Source organism: Nestor notabilis, unplaced genomic scaffold, assembly GCF_000696875.1.
Source record: "Nestor notabilis isolate BGI_N333 unplaced genomic scaffold, ASM69687v1 scaffold34840, whole genome shotgun sequence".
Lineage (NCBI taxonomy): Eukaryota > Metazoa > Chordata > Aves > Psittaciformes > Psittacidae > Nestor > Nestor notabilis.
In genome coordinates this window covers 28810-46216 of record NW_009911266.1, presented here as the reverse complement: position 1 = coordinate 46216, position 17407 = coordinate 28810, and the positions used below count along the sequence as shown (strand labels likewise).

The 17407-nt window shown below is 36.0% G+C and overlaps 1 protein-coding gene across 1 annotated transcript in view; it reads left to right on the top strand.

The window, feature by feature from the left end:
* Positions 1-367: 367 nt before the first annotated feature.
* The window catches only part of BRCA2 (breast cancer 2, early onset), a gene marked incomplete at its 5' end in the record, with an annotated part of 33294 nt that continues 16254 nt past the window's right edge, over positions 368-17407 (top strand). Inside the window, 10 exon segments of the mRNA XM_010013957.1 lie at positions 368-420; positions 527-567; positions 661-772; positions 2243-2298; positions 3217-3331; positions 6803-7987; positions 8859-13628; positions 14821-14913; positions 16286-16355; positions 16739-17157. Coding sequence (XP_010012259.1) covers positions 368-420; positions 527-567; positions 661-772; positions 2243-2298; positions 3217-3331; positions 6803-7987; positions 8859-13628; positions 14821-14913; positions 16286-16355; positions 16739-17157 — 6914 coding nt within the window.

Below are 17407 nucleotides of genomic sequence, written 5' to 3'. Positions count from 1 at the left end.
ATTTCAGATAAATCCAATCAAAGTACTCATGTTGATTGTAAGAACACTTTAATTATTTAAATTAAACCAATTTCCATAGTTTCATACAGCATATTAACAAATGCATGGGTATACTGAAATCTATTATATTTCTATTTGCCAGACAAATCATCACTGAAAATGAATTTATTTCAGAAAAGAAGCATTTTGCTGTTTGTAATAAACTTATGGTAAGGTTTAAAATACTGACTGCCAGTTAGGAGAAATCTACATCTTATTTAGTCAGGCAAATAGCCATGGGTGGAAGTGGTAATGTATGTAATGTCTAAAATATTTACCTATTTTCAGAAATTGAGAAGTTAAATTAATATTTGGTTTTGTTTTGCAGTCCAGCTATTTTAAGGAATACTTACAGAACACCACAGAGAAATAATATTCCTGGTTTGTATTTTCACTTTTTGGTTTTACAAGATATCTATATCTGTAGATAAAAAAACCCTCATGTTGTCAGTATTATTTAATGTTCTTATTAAATATATTCTTTTAGGACCATATGGAAGCTTGTTTTGCACACCCAAGCTTTTGGAGGTATATACTTTATTCCTTCATTTTGCTTTCCTTTTATGGAGTAGTACATTTGGAATTCTTCATAGAAATAATAATTGTTAAATATATTTCTAGGTCAGAACTCCAAAACGTATTTCTGAAAGTCTGGGAGCAGAAGTGGATCCAGATATGTCCTGGTCAAGTTCTTTAGCCACACCTCCTACACTTGGTGCAACAGTGATAATAGGTATTTCTAAAAACTAAGTGTTACTAAAGAAGTTCTGGTTTTGACACTGGAAGCTCACTTAGTGTGAGCTGAATTGTTTTGGTTTTTAATTAAAAAGGACAAAACTTCAGTGATGCTAAACAGGTGACATTAAATAGTGCAGCCCTTACAGGAGAAATGACATTAAGTGTGTTGTTGCTTTTCAAAAGTTTTATTCCTTTGTATAAGGGATTAGAGAATATAAATTTTAAGATAATATAGCAAAGCATAGAAGACGATTAGATGATGATTGCTTTGCACTATCACAAAACTAGATACTAGTAAGGTTGTCATGTGAATGTTTATGAAGTCTAAGGAGGTAGCTCACTGAGTAAACTTTCCAGCAGCAGTGCTGGCTTCAGTGTTTTTAACCTTTCTCACAGTGCCTACCATCATGTCAGTGCGGTGAGGCAGACTGAGATACTGATCCGATATTTCCTGGGTTGTATGGACAGATTAATTCCTGGACCTCATTTACTGTGCAGCTGTGCAAACAGCTCTGCCAGCATAACTGTGAGAGTGGGTGGGTGACAGCTGTTTAAGCAGTAACTAACAGTCATACTTAACATCAAGCCTTGACATAAGGTGTTGCTCTAAATGGGATTTCATTAGCTTATGATAAGCAAAATGAATTTTGACTGTATGATTTGTTGATGAAAACTCATGAGAAAGGAAAACTCTTGGGAGGGAGGGGGGTAGTACTGTTCACGGGACTACTGAGTTGTGGCATTTTGCGTGTTTCTTCATTCTGAATGATGTGACCTGAAGAGAAAGGCTGTGGGAAGTACCTGTAGCTTTATGGTGGTGCTCTGGGAGGCAAGCTCTTTGAGCTCTCGTTCTCCCACTTCCTTCCCACCACTTCCTGGGTAAGCCTAGTATTTTACAGTAGTGATGCCCACTCTCTGCCATCTGACACCTGTGAAAGGAAAGAGTCATTTGGCTGCTACATGGAACCTAGTTGCCGTGTCTATAAAACATGCTATTTGAATATACTGCTCGTTAGGCATCTTTAAAATAGGGTTCACTTTCCCCTTTTGTTATCTAGGTGATTCCTGCTTTTGTGGGAGGAAATGGAAACCAACAAATTCTTGACAGAGGCTTCATGGTCTTATCCAGATCCTGCATCAGAAAAAATTAGATAGTGCCATGAATAACTCCTTGAAAGGGGAATGGCAGTGGTGGTAGTCTCAGAGGAATAACTGGTCTACCCACATAGCAAAAACCACAACCTGTGATTTAGGCTGTTTTGTGCTGTTATGAAACTGATTTTGTCTCCCAAGTTCACTTGTAGGACTTTTTAGTTAGAACTTTCAGTTTTTAGTAGTTTTCTGTTCACAGATTTCAGTTGCATTTAAAATAATCCAATGAAAACCCTCCCAAAACACAATTGTATTTGAACACAGCCAATCACTTGGGAGCCAATTAATTGACTTGTCTGTCTGTCTTCTAAAGCTAGGGAGAATGATTCTATTTCTGGAGCAAAGCAACAGGATGAAAGAGCTGATATAGTAAGTAGTTTTAAGAACTATGCTGTTCTTCAATTTCGGTTAAGCTATTCAGTTACATGTTTACATTCCTTGAGCCAGGAATAAAAAATTCTATCATTTTCATTCTAGGCTTTTCTATCTAGATATTTTTAAAAGTTCACGAAACTAAACTTGCAAAACCTGGCTGTAGACTATTCTCACAAATAACCCACTTTGAGGAATACTTTAGCTGTGTTTTTAAGAAAGCAAACCAAAACCACTTGGATTCAGTAGCAGTGGGAGTCGTTCAAAGAGAAATCGAACCTAGTAATTGCAATATGCTACTTATCTGAGGGTGGATTTGTTTGGGTTTTTTTTCCTGTTTTGACAGAGCCTTGGGAGTTACTGTTTGGCAATAACTTCTTGTGCTTAACCACTACACCAGGAGTCAAAATTGAGTATTAATTTCAGTTTTTTGAGGGTGTTAGGGAGAGTTCTTGTATAATTATAATTTTACTCTATATATGAATATATGTATATGAAAGCTGAATGATTACTCAGACTGAAAACTGAGGATGGTACTGACAAGATTCAATTACAAATTTGTGTTTGATTCTTAAGTACCTGAAACTTCACAGTTAACAAACCATTACAAGTTAAAATAAGCAGAAAGTCTTCCTGCTTCCTGTCTCCTTTTTCGTTTTTGAGAGGCTTGCTTAGAGTAAACTGCTGAACCCATTCACCACCCTTAAACTGACTGTAGAATGGAACTTGATTTGCATTGAAAATGGGGATTATCTGCTTATTTATTTTCAAGTCTATCTGTTAAAATGTGACCTTTCATTTTAAGAGATGTGGAATTATTCAGATACTGCAGTAAATGTTTGGAGTTGCATGTTTTACTGTTGAAGTGACAATTCCTAGTATGTAATTATAACAGCTTATGTCTTTGGTTTACAGATTTTGCACAACTTTTTTTCCAACCATGATAAATGTCCTGGGACAAGTGATGTAAGTATGCTGTCTGTACCAGAGACAGTAAAGCTAAATGCTGAAGATGACATCAAAGATTTTGGTATGCATTGGTGTTTTTCTACTGACTTTACTGTGAAGCAAGGTTGAGGGTAAAGTTCCACTGTATAGCTTAGGCTGATCTTACCTTATTTCCACTGCCAGCTGTGCACTCCCATCTCCTGCATAGATTCAACTTGTAAAACTAATCTGGCTTTAAAAAAGGGAATCAGTTTCTGCTGAGTCAGTTAATTATATCAGCTTACCTTGCTACTGGGTAACAAACAGATTAGTAAGTGAAAGCGTGAGGCTATGGGAGAGCTTAGAGAGAAAAATGGTGCAGACTCAAGGGGGAGCAAGACTACTACTTCTAGCTGTTGAAAGATTTAGCTTTATCATGAAGTTTCACCACAATACTCATTTTCTGTGGTAAGGTTGTTTTTGATCTTGCTATATCTCTTCTTCATTTACTTTACCTATTAGTAGTTCAAAATGTGACAAATCCTTTAGGAAAAAGAAATGTTAACTTTTTTAGAAGAATGCAGAAAATACTCAGCCAGGGGGAAAAAAAGTTTTCATTCTATGCCCTCACATCATGTTAGTGAATAGTGAAAAGGTCCACTTCATTGTGAGCTAGCTTTGTGATTTAATGTGGTGGCAGAAGGGAGAAATACGTTCAGCATGCATGAGTTTAAAAGGGCGCCGTAGAGATTGTCACAGACTAGACAAGACAGTATATCCTTAGGATTGTATGTCTCCTTCTCTTCTGAATTGATTGGACTGCCCTAAAAACATTGTTTGGTGGTACTTAAAAGAATTGTGAAAGAATCAGTTTAGAATTTTATGAGGGTAGCTGTGAATGCTGGGCTCAGGATGCACTGTTGCTTCCAGAGCGTTACATACTGCTATTTTTATATTGTAGGTTCAAACGTGCTGAGAAAAATGTAGTTGGCAGCAAACATATTTAAGTAATCTATAGCCAGTAAAATAATTCTAGAAAGTAAGGGCAAATTCATGTCCTGTTCTGTATTCCAAACTGGCTTATTGTATCACATACTACAGTAGAGAAAGCTAGTTAAAGCCTCTGAGTAAAAATGAAAGGAAGAAACCCATTTCTCTTAAAGTATAAAATAATTTTTGCAAATGTCTTTTTTTCTTTATATTTTTTTTTTTCCATGTGTCTTCCCTTTTTGGTAATAGTTAATTTGGCATTTGAAGATGCAACGTAAAAATAAGGATAGCTCAAACCTCCATGTTTGTAGCTTTCAAATGTTGGTTTTCTCTGGAATAGTGTTGTACGATCATGAAAGGCAATCAGTTTCATTAGGTATGCATTTTGTTTCAGTCAAAGAAAATAAGAGAGATCATAATACTGATTTGAATATCTACATGATTTCAAGGATATGGTGAGATTATTTATATTGTGCCAATTGTGTCATTAATAGCAGTGAGACTGAATATATGCACTCAGTCCAAAGTACAGGAACTGCAAAATATTTCAAAGATTTTTTTACTGGATTTTTTTATTCTTAGTTTTAGTAATTTGGGGGAAGAGGAAAGCTTTTTATCTACGAATTCAGAGTTAAGGTTCTTCAGATCTATAGATTGATAAAGCTATTTAAATTGAAAACTAATGTGAAACATGAAATTCTGTAATGCTTTTAGACACTTCACCCTGGCCTGTTGCCCAAACCTTTAGATTTACATTCTTTGAGTCAAAAAACCAAAATGGCATCATTCATTCCAATTTATAACCCTGATCAGAGTAAATGGTCTATCTTTAACTTCAGTGTCAAGAACTATTCATGCAGTAGGAAAAATAGGTTCAATACCCTCTGCTAAAAGAGATTCCAACCTGAAACAGAGTGATATAGTCTAACAGTCAGTCAATATATTACTCCAGAGCAGAACCATCTAAAGTTTAAGCCGCTTCTTCTCTGAGTATTGTATTACTCACCCAGAAGGAGAAGCACTTACTGGGAAAACAAGAGAATTCTGTTGTACAGTTCTTGTTTGGGGGGGCTGTCATTTCACTGACTCTCCATGAGTTTAGAAGTCAAAATTAACTTCTCTAGTTTTGGGGGTTTTTTTCCCCTGCCTTCAGGTTATTCAATGTACAACCCCTTCAGGTTATTCAGTGTACAACCAGTATCGTTACAAGCTTTCAAATACTCCTGTTTTTCTTTTTTCAGTTAAAACTAATGGTTCCTGTTTAAGCAAAAAGAAATGTAACTGTATCTTTTTAGAAAGCTCTGTCCAGAAATTATTACAGGATGAAAGGATGTGGACACAGACATTACTTCAGAGTAACGTACTTTAATAAGGGAAAAGGACCTGTACACTTGATCTGTAGTGTTACAGTTTCTTCCTTTAGAGATCCGGTGTAGTGATACCTTCTGCTTCTCAGCAAAAAATAGAAAGTAAAGAGAATGAGTAACTGTTAAAGGGATATGATGGGAAGTGGACTTATGCCTACAACGTAGGCATGAACTCTTAATGGGTGTACTGCAAATAGCTGAATGTGTGTGACCAAGTTCTGTGGACTTCCAAATGGCAAACCTTTCAGACACTAGGCTATTTAGAAGTTCTAACAGGGAAAATTACAGAGTTCCACATTATAGAAACTGTACCTAAAAAAGGTTTATGGAAAAAGCTAAGGTATTGGTTATATGTCCAAGGAAGACAGAGGACAACAGTGTTTTGTAGGTACTTTGTTGCCACTTCTTTGATTTGAAAAAGTCTTAACAGTACTCTCAAAATAAAACCTAGCTGTTTTTTTGAATGTGCACTATTTTGATAGGTGAGTCTAGTTTCATACATTTGAGAAAGTAATATTTTTATTTGGTATAAATAAGCTTTTAAGGCTATCTACAAAGTAGACTTTAGGTTATTTTCCCTCCACCACATATTATTTCTATAGAAAAACAAAAAAATTCTCATTATGTTTCTAGTATCTGTGCTAATCACATGAAACTTTTTAAAAGCTTCCTGATCAATTAAAAAAATAAGAATCTTTTCTAAGTCTTTCTAAATCCTATACTATTCTATATCAAAGCAAAAGATAGTTTAATGAAATAATACTTAAATAACAGTTTAATTAGCTGACAGTTATAGACAAAACCAGGCAGCTTCTTAAATTGCTTTGCCGCCTACCAGCAGGTATAAATTTTGGAAGGAAAAATACAGACATTTGCCCTTTAAAATTTACTACTCATTTTCCTATCCATAGCGGGGAAAAAATCCTTTTGACTGCTAGGGTTCATCTTGGAAACCTGCTTAAGCACCAAAGCCCTCAGGAGGCCAGGACATCTGCATGTATGTCCTTTGCCTCCTGCTTCCTCTAACAGCTGCTGTTGGAGAATAACCTACTTTAAAGATATGTAGATTTATCTTTCCAAACTTGCTCTGGAGTGGAGGTAATTACCAGAAAATTGAAAGCTGTATTTACCTATAAATACCCGATGCTGTTCCTGAGTTATTTCCCCAAACTTAATTTTTACTTCTTTTACTCTCCCATCTTCTCTAAACTCTTTAGAGTCGGAGATGTTAAATGGCTCATTTGGCAAGATGAATAGCTTTGAGGATACGTTCAGCATGCCTGTGAAGTCCAGTGGAACTCTTCTGCTCTTGCCACATGCTCTGGATGCAGTAGAGAAATGTGAAATAACCACTGGTACAGCACAAGGAGAGGGAGATGTTCCCTCTGAGCAGCTTAACAGAAGAAAGACTGGCATTTCACAGGAAGTGGAAACAACTAGCTGGACTGAAAAAAGCCACTCTATTGAACTGAAGGATTCTTTACTCCAAAACACAGATGGAGATACAGGAGATGGTAAAGATGACTGTTTAATAGGACATGACAAAGAACTGGAGTCACTTAGGATTGCAGGAGATGTGCAAGATTATAGAACATGTAAGTCATCGGAGAATGAGAAGCCTGTGAGAGAAATGCAATCTTCCTCAAGCCAGTGGTCTCAACTGAACTTATCTGATCTTGATGTAACTCACTCGGAAATGTCCATATGTAACTCTCCACCTTCTGACTTACCTAGAGAGAAAAATTTAGAAGAGAAGACAGTACTTATGACCAAGGATGATGCTGTGGAAACATCTTTACTGAATACTTCAGGCTTGATAAAAGCACAAAAGTTGTTGAGTGTCAATTTGTCAGAAAAGTGCTATGAAGTGAAAAATTCTGAAAACAACCCAACATCAGAAATAACTCCAGTAAAATCTGTGTCTCTGAGTGTTCAAGATCCAAAGTTAGTAAAAGGATGTGCAGCTGAGCAGCTTTCCAAAATGAGCTTCTTAAACTGTAATTCTTTATTAATTGAAAGTACAAATGTCACAGAGTATTCTGTAGTCTACAATGGCAGCTTTTCCAAGCATTTAAAAGCAACTTCTAAATCTGTCATAACTGATGTTCTGTCTCACCCACTTGTATGTAGTGCTACATCTCCAGAGAATGGCAAAGACCTACATTTAATTAATAATGAAAATACTCTTAGAGAGTCTGGATTGAAAAGCCTGAATATATTATCCAGCTTAAGAAGGAGATCCAAGAGATTCATTTATACAATAAATAATACTTTATTGTATCAAGAAGAAAAAATAGAGAAAGAAGTAACCTCTGAATCACCTCTTCATCCTGTACTAACACATTCAGAATCTGATTCGTATGAATTTAAAGGCTGTCATGTGGCCAGTGTTGATGAGCAAGGTATATTATTAAGCTTTTCATCATTTGGGGAGGCTTCTTTGTTTATTAAGAACAAAGACAAAAAAAATCTTGTGATCAAAAAAAATCTTTTGTGATAAAATAGTTCTACAGCTGGGAATCATTATATGGAACTGGTCCATTTATAATAACAGTGACAGAATAGCATTATTTTCACGTAGGCTGGTGCTAACTTTCTGTTCTATTCTCAGCTTAGTTTCTGGAGTAGAAACTTCCAATTTGAATCATTATTCTAATTGACAAGCTTTATTATCTCTGTCAGTGCTGTTTTAGATACCCATAGTGTCAAGGGCCATCCTGACTGAGTTGATAACTTCTGAGAGGTCATAAAGAATGATCAAGTTGTATTCTTATTTTTCTAAAATTAGAGGACTTAAGACTGTACATCTATTTCTTTCAGAAGCACAAAATATTTAAAAAAACCAAATTATATAATGAAAGAAGCACATACTCCTATTTTTAAAAGCTGTTGTTATCACTAGAAGAATTACTTTAATGTTAGGAGTTGAAGTGTGTCTCTTTAAAGTCTGAAATAAAACCTTATGTTGAGACACAAGGAATGGAAGCCCATCTCTTCAAATCTCATTACAACTAAAAATTGGGGGGGGTATTTTATACGTACATATATATTTAAAACTAATAGTACTTAAGTGCCCACTTGTCTCTGGCTATTAGAACATGAGTAGATTAAACAGCTCTTCAGTCTTGTCAATGTGTTCACATTTGAAAACAAAAGTGATGTTTATGGTACCAGTTTTAAGCATATGCAGAAATTATCCAATCTTGGATTTGTTTGAATAAGTAAGAACTACTTTATTAACACTTTTTTTTCCTGTAATGTCTTCTCTTGTAGACTGCTTGCTCCTTGCTGAGAGAAAGTGTTTGCAATCAAATATCAAGGAAAATAAATTTGGCGCTTGTACTTTAAAAATGGATATAACAGATAACTCATCTGGTAATTCCTTCAACGATAGGCTGAAGCAACAAGACCTGAGAGACTTAGAGGAAAATGCAAGAGAGGATCAACCTGCTACATCATTAAAAAGCTTAGATGTATCTAATACATGGAAAGAAGACATAACAAATTCTTTAAATAGTGAAATAACTTCAAATATAAAACGTAAAGTTATAGCTTCGGCATGCCTAATGGCAAGAAAGCATTCCAAATTGTTCCCTAAAGGCTGTTGCTTAGAGAAAGGCAAGAAAGATAAGTACATGGGTGCTAATGTGAATGATGGAGGTTCTGTACCTCGGAGCCTGAAAGAAGAACTTGCATGGTCTTCCCCCAGGGATAATGAACACTTGATTGATACGCACCATGACAACACTACATCTGTGACAGACAGTAGTTTCAATAATACTTTGAGTCAGGTCAACATTGGCATAAATGGAGTCAGTAGTGATTGTTGTAAGAAAATAACAACTGATAAAAGGCTTGCTACAGACCAGTGGTCAGTAGCTGGCTGTAGAGAAGTACTTGGACCTTTGGGAATAAGCTACTCAGAAAATTATAGTACTGGATTAAAGCAAGGGGAGAAAACAGATGCAGCTGCCTCTTCAGAAGTTACAGTCAACAATGAAAAGCCAAAGTCTGCTGAAAACAGTGAAGGCCCTCAAGCAGCTGTTTTCAATAATGTAGCTGTAGAGATTGTTGGAGAATCCATAGATTGTATAGATGATAATTCTTTAAATGAACTGATTTCTGAAGAAGATAAACAAATAGCACCTATGTATTGCAGCAGAAGGCCAAATGAGAATCTAAAGTATAAAGGGAAATCATCAGGAAGTCTTAATGCATGCTGTTTAAATCTGGGCTTTGGTGGCTTTCAGACTGCTTCCAATAAGCAGATTAAATTCTCTGAAGTCAGTATAGCAAAAGGCAGAATGCTATTCAAAGATATTGAAAATGAATGCTTTGAAGCCTATTCTATGGAAAGAGTCAGAAACACTTCAAATCAAGATAAAAAGGAGAGTATGTTTTTCTCGGATTCAGAAAGCAAGTTGGCCAGTAGTTTATCTGATTCTCTAGATTCACAGACAAGTGTTCTTAAGCCCAGGCATACACGGTTTATTCCACACAAGGTTGGCTTGTGTAAAAGCTTTCCTAGAAGCCCACAATCCTTGCAAGAAACAAATCAAATGTTGACAGCAAGCCAAGAAGCTGAAATTGCTGAACTTTCTAGTATCCTGGAAGAAACAGGTAGTCAGTTTGAATTTACACAGTTTAGAAAGCAAAGTAACATGATACAAAATCATGCCTTTCAACAGTTTGAAACTGGAGGAACATGTGGAACAAAAAATATGGAAAATAATTCAGAAACAAGGGAACATGCTGATTTTTGTAGGACTTTAAAATCTGAAAATCAAGTAAAAACCAGTAAGTATTGTATGGAGCAGGAAGACACAAACAAAGACTCTGATGTAGTGGAATATGAAAAAGAAAATGTGGTTTTTCATAACATTGACAGAAAGGTTACGTTTGGTAACTTAGACAGAAATGAAAGTAGAGTATCTGATGAGAGCTTTCCAGTAGCTAAAGGGGACAGCTTTTCTCATTTTGTAGGCTTTACTTCAGCTGGAGGTAAAAAAATAAATATTTCTAAGGCAGCTTTGAACAGATCTGCAGAGCTCTTCAGGGACTTGGATGATGATAACTATTTGTTTAAATCTTCTGAAACTAGTACTAGATGTCACAGTTCAAATAGTCATATGTCTTCTAACTGTAATTTTGCCAGATGCCTAGCAAAAGAAAATGAAGGAAAAATGGTATGTGTTTCAGATTTCAAAAGCATAGATGCCATTTCCCACTCAGGTTCTGTTTCTGACCATGCACAGAAAAAAAATGAGGAAAATAGTATCCTGTTTAAGGAAAATGTGGAAAATCAGACAGAAAGATCAATAAAGGATACTGAAAATGCTAGTTTCAGTAGTACTAATGCTATCATCAGCAATGTATCGTTCATTCATAAAACTTCCGAACAATTTTTGAATCAAGGAGATCGCCAAACTGAAGGCAGTTTGCAAGAAGGCTTATTAGATGTAACATATGTAGGAGATGCTATTGCAAGTGCAGAAGGACAAAGTTTAAGTGTAGCAGATGAAATTAAAAATGTGTCTCCTAGTCAGGAAGGAGAAGACAGAAAGGAAAATGAATGCTTGTCAGCAAAACATCGAAGTCCAGCTGGTGGTGATAGATCCATTTCTGACACAGCTTTGGATCATTCTCTACACTTGTTCAATGTACAATGTGGAGAAAGAGATGTAAAAGTTTTGGAGAACTCTGATAAATTAAAGACAAATTGTAAAAATATGGAAGAAGACGCCACCCATGATAAAAATCTGTTAGTTAATGAAAGCAGAATAAAAGTAGGTTCTTACCATCACCAAATACCTGTTGAGCAAGAGGCAGATGTTGAAAGAAATGAAGTGAAAGGGAGTTATCTGACTGGATTTCATACTGCCAGTGGCAAAAAAATAACAATTGCTGATGGATTTTTAGCTAAAGCTGAACAGTTTTTTGCAGAAAATGTTGATGTAGAAAAGGAACATAATGACTATTTTGAGAACCCCATAAAGAAAAGGAGATGTGGTAAAAACTGTGTCAAAGACTGGGATTTACATACTGAAAGCACTGTTCAATGTGACCCAGATAAACTAAATTTTAATAAAGAGCTTGTTCCTGAAGAACCTGGAAATCAATTTAAGCAGGCAGTAGAGAGCAGTCCCATTAAACAGGCTGTGCTTCTTGATGCTGTCAAAGGAGATATGTTTGTTAAGCTGGGAGAAAGAAGTTTGCTAACTTCATATACATGTGAAAAAACTGATGTCAGTCATGAAAAGTCAGAATTGGAATCCCTTCCTGGGCAGCAGAGGGATGCTTTGAGTGGAACTTACTTGTCTGAAGATGAAAAACTGTTTGGAGAGAGGGAGATGGAATATTTGCCAAAAAAGAGGGATGATTCAGAAAACATGTATGATTCTCTTGTGCACTCTGCTGCATCTCTGAATTTAATGAAACTATCAAATGACCTTGAAGATAATTCTGTGCCTGAAGATATGAAAGATACTTTATTTGCTGAGGATAGAAACAATGTATCTGATCAATCCCTCCTCTTAACTTCTAACTGCTCTTACTTGAACTGTGACAGTACAGAATTCGACTTAGAACATTTAAATGAACTTTCTGCTGATGCAAGTGGCTTCACGGACGCCATAGTTAATGCTTGTCAAAACCAGTCACTAATCAGTCTTCCCAAAGATGAAACTAATTTAGCCAGCTTAAAAGAAACAGCACTTAATGTTGAGAATCAAAAGGGTGATCTGAAACAAACTGTGTTTAGTACAGCAAAAGGTAAAGCAGTTTCTGTTTCGGAAAGTGCATTAGCAAGAGTCAGAGAAATGTTTCAAGATGACTACAGTGAATCTGTGAAATATGAGACTAACTTGAGAACCCATCAAACAAAAATTGCTGGAAATTCATCTTCTATCATTCATGCCGAGTGCCCTAATTTATTTAAGTTTTTAAATGCTGCAGGAAGTGAAGAGATTAATTCAGTCACATCTCATTTTATTAAAGTAAATGCAAGTGCTAGTGGAAGTCATCACCAAGATACAAACACATCTGCAGGTGCAAAGCCTGTTTCAAATTCTCAGATGCAATGCTTTGAACAGAATAGTAAGCTTTTAGGGCAGTTGCCTCTTCCAGATAAGCAGATAAAGGAGTCAGATTCTTCTGCAAATGATCTTGGGTTTTTCAGTACAGCAAGTGGTAAACCTGTACAACTAGCAGAAGAGTCACTCAGGAAAGCCCGGCAGCTCTTTTCTGAAATGGAAAGGACTCATTCATCTCACGTACAAGAAGCATTTTTAGTCGAGGAAGGTGTTGATAAGTCAGAAATGTACACTGAGGTAGTTCCTAGGAAAATGCAGATAGTGTTACCAAAAGGGGAAGAAAATGCCAGCACCAAATTGATTTCAGGTCCCGCTTTTGGGTTCAGCACTGCAAGTGGAAAGCAGGTAAAAGTCTCTGAAAATGCGTATCAAAAAGCAAAGGCAATTTTAGAAGAATGTGATGACTTTTTGAGCAGTGGGCTTTGCATTACAGATCAACTTGGTTCAATTAAAGAGAGTGGTCAGCATGTAGAATCTGTAACTGATAAAGTGATCTCAGAATCCAAAACTGAAAAAAGCCGCAATGAAGACTTTGATGTAGAAAGCATCTACCTTGAGGAAATGAAGTCTTTTCCAAGCACTCACCATGTTGAAATGCCTGAGTATGTACCACAGAGTAAGAAAAACAAGCAGTTAACATTTAAAAATAGCTTTCAGCAAGAGGAGACTAGGGGTTTTGGAAAAGGTCAGCTGAACCTGGGCATGAAAACTGAGTCTGAAGCAGTTTCATGCAGTGTTTCTGCTAAAGCAGAAAGGAATATTAATCTTCTCAAAACTCCAAAAAGTTACTTGGAAGTGGAGGCTGTAGAAAGCGCAAGAGCTTTTATGGAAGACGATCGTTCCAATTCTGGAGCACAAATTAATGGTGCACAGTCCTTCAGTTGCAGACTGGATAAAACCTTTCAAAGTAAGACCTTTGGGAAGAGGCACTTTGAAGAAGAAAACTTACTTGGTAGGTCTTCGTCTTATATATGTTCAATTCCATGTTTCTGCATAGTGGGGTTTTTTGAGGTTTGTTTTTAAATGACACATTTATTTTTAGGTCATATAGAAGTTGAAGTTCTTTCTCTAGGTGTCACTGACAAAAATTATTGTTGCAGGCAGAGTTAATCTACTCTTTAGAGCCTTAAATGCACACTGCAAGCTGAATTTGTGATTAGTAATTTTGAAGATGTGAAGATTTTGCTGTTTTATCATAAAGTTATGGAAGAAAGCTACTGCTCCTTTGCTTTCTGAGCAGACTTCCTTTTTTTTTTTCCTTTTTCTCTACACAAATCTAGTGGCTTTTCATTGAAAAATGAGCAGCAGTATTCCCATTGTCACCTTTTTGTGCCTTGTAGGTGAGGACATGTTTTCACTTGTATTGAGATTGCCGGTCTGGTATGAAAAATAGTTGTTTATCTAAAAGCACAGTTTACCATCTAAAAGTGATCTGTCTCAGGGCTGAAGTGTTGGTACTTAATGCTTGCAGAGTCATCCAGACCTGTTCAGGGACCTGGGCGGGTTGAAAACTCTTTATGGAATTGTAGATTGTAAAAGAGTTGCTGCCCAGCTGCACCAGTTTAGGTATGGAGGTTGGGCAGGCCAGTGTGGCAAAGTGAGCAAGTGTGAAATGGCAGATAGGTCTCTCTCAGCCCAACTTGAAACAGCTGTGCCAGAGTTGAACCATATCCTTAGTTACAGCTTCTGTAAAACACGTGTTACACGATTTTTTAGAATTCTGGCCAGGCTCTGATTATTTAAAGTAAAAAAAAAAAGATGCAGGTGAGCTGTGCTGCTGGAGTCCACTGCAGTGCGCTTTGAGGCAGACTGTCTTGAGTATGTTTGATAACATAAGGCTCACAAATTTTTATTTGGATGGAGCAGACTTACTGACCACAAAAAATTCTGCAAGAGACTTCATTACATGGAGTCTTGAAATTATTCTCAGTAACACATACGCAGTCATTCTGTACAGCAGAAACTTTTGTACCTTACAGTGAAGTAGCTCTGTGTTCAAAAAGGCTGTTTAACGGAGACGTGCGATCTTGCTGCTCTGAGTTCTTTATCGTTTATTTAGCAATTATAATTAAGTTATACAGTATTGGTTAGGAACCAAACTTAAAAGGAGCATCACTTTTAAAAAATCTGTGGTTTTATTCTAGGAGAACCTCCAATTAAAAGACAGCTACTGCTTGAGTTTAACAGAACAAAGAATTCCCCCAGATCTTTGAAAGCTTCGAAAAGCACCCCTGATGGTAAGCTTAGTCTTCTTGTGTTCTAAGCAGTAATCTGCTACTGGTTGTTATCTTTAGACTTCTTCAATTTCCAATAAACTTATGTATAAGATTGCTTAGCTACTGCTTTTATCAGTATAAGTAAGTCATGGAAATCCAGGGAAGCTGCTATGGTAGTGTCTCTGCTGAATTGCTGAATTGAAAATCACATGATTAATGACATGCCATCTTGTGTAGAATCTAAATATATTAGAGTATACTACTTCTTCAAGAACTCTGGTTTAAATTTCCAGCTCAGTAGGAGTTTATCCAGTTTCTCACAATCCTAAATCTCACAAATTCTAGTCTCAAAAGGAAGAATTTATTTTATTGGTCTGTAATTGCTCAGTTAAAAACCATATCTACAGGAAAATGAGAAGTTATTAGTAATTTCATCATATAATAATTTGTAAACAATATATTTACTGATAGGTGTCTCCGTTACAGATGCTTTTAATATCTTAAGCCAATAATATGGAGGCTTATGAAAGTGAAAGCAAGGTTTTAAAGTTTGAGTTGATGCTTTATGTGAAGCTAGTGAGTGAGTAGGATATTTGGATAATGTGATTTTGGCTACAGGCTTTGGTTATGGGATACACTGTGCTCTTTAAGGAACTTGTTCTTTCTAAGCACGACATGCTCTTACCTAGAATTCAGTAGCAGGATTCATCAAATATGTTGGTTTAACCAGCATATGGGTTCCTGGATGCTGTCCTAAATCTGTTGTAAGCATAAACCCCTTGATCTAAAGTTTTAAATGGAATTAGTGTCTGCCAGAGAGTAATTTTATACTCTTCATATGTAAATATTATCCTACTGTACAGCAGGATCTGTTTGGTGCAACAACTGAAAACAATTCTGATCTCTAGCCCAAAGGCATAGCACAAATGAGTTTCAATTCCAGGCAGACATGATTTAGTTATGTTGATAATTCCAAGATAAGCATACCCTTCAATGATGGAAGGAGGATTTTGTGCAAATGGGCCCTTTTCTGTTGTAACTTTAAAAAAAATAGAGAGTTGCTAGAAGAGTTGTAAGTTGAATGGTAGCCTACCTGGAATTAAATAAATGATGAACGTTTCTCTTTCGTGAGCCTAAAAACATCTTTCAGGCTCACAAATAGTAACTGTGAAGAGTTCAGCATTGTAGTCACTTATCCTTTGTATCTGTCTGTAACTAGTGTGAAGATGTTTTATACAAAGATTTTATTGGTGGGGGTGGGGAAAGAAAAAAGCTGTCAAGAAAGTTTCCAGAGTGGATTTATGTATTTATAACATTAATATAGAAAAAATATGTGCTGTAAATGTCCATGAAATGTGCAAATTTCAGACTTTTTTTTCTAATAATCTTACAGGCATTTTCAAAGACAGAAGAAAATTTATATACCATGTTCCTTTAAAACCCATAACTTGTCAACCTTTTGGGTGAGAAATTTATAATATATTTTACAGTTCTTCTAATGGGGTTTCTTAAAACCTTGGAAGCCCTCGTATCCTTTTAAAAATATATGGTAATAATTTGTTACCCAACTTTATGAAACACTTATAATCTTACTTCAAACTAAACAAGTTACCATTACACATTGCTGCAGTAGACCAGTGAGATGCTAAACAAGTTTTACACTTGCATTTCTCTTTTCTTAATAAATAGAAATTATTTGGTTTTTAAAATGTCAAAGACTGATATTTTGTCATTTTATTGATGTAGTGTTGAATGTTGTATTACTAAATTAAGACTATAAAAATCCCAACAAAGATTTTTGTCAGGAAGCTGAAACCTGTATGTTTAAATGTTTTCATCTTTGTAGGGCTACAAAAGAACAACAGGAAGTCAGGAATCCTACCCTTACTCTACCGGATCAGGACTTTAAAGGATTCAAATCTAAACCTGCCATTTTTCAGCACTGTGCAATAAGGCAGTCTTCAAATGGTACTTCAGGGGTTTCTACTCCATGTAAGGCCTTAACAAAAGAAAGTGAAGAAACAAGAAGGTTGTACAAATCTGGCAAAACTGCTAAAACTTTTATTCCACCCTTCAAAACCAAGCTGACATTTTCGAGAGGTGAACAGTGCAGTAGCAAAGGGTGTGACTCACCAATCAGCAACAATATGACTGAAGAGATGGAATTAAATCAGATCACAACTGAACAAAATATTGCTGAACCTCAAGATCACCAGTCTTGCATCCAGCACACAGCAGACACTGACCTAGAAAATGGCAATTTAGGTATTTTTTTCAGATTTTGATCACTTAACTATTGAAAATACTGACCATCAGAATTGAACCTTTGAGGGTTTTTCATATTCAGTCAGGCTTCTTTTTTAAATAAAAAGAAGGTTCTCTTTAAGCTTCTTTTTTGGGGGAGGGGAGGAAAATTAGAAACTAATTACTTTCCTAACGTTTTCTATTGCACTCCTAATAAATCACATGCAACTCTTTTAATTAAGACCATGAAAAATCTGCTTTCACCCAGTGC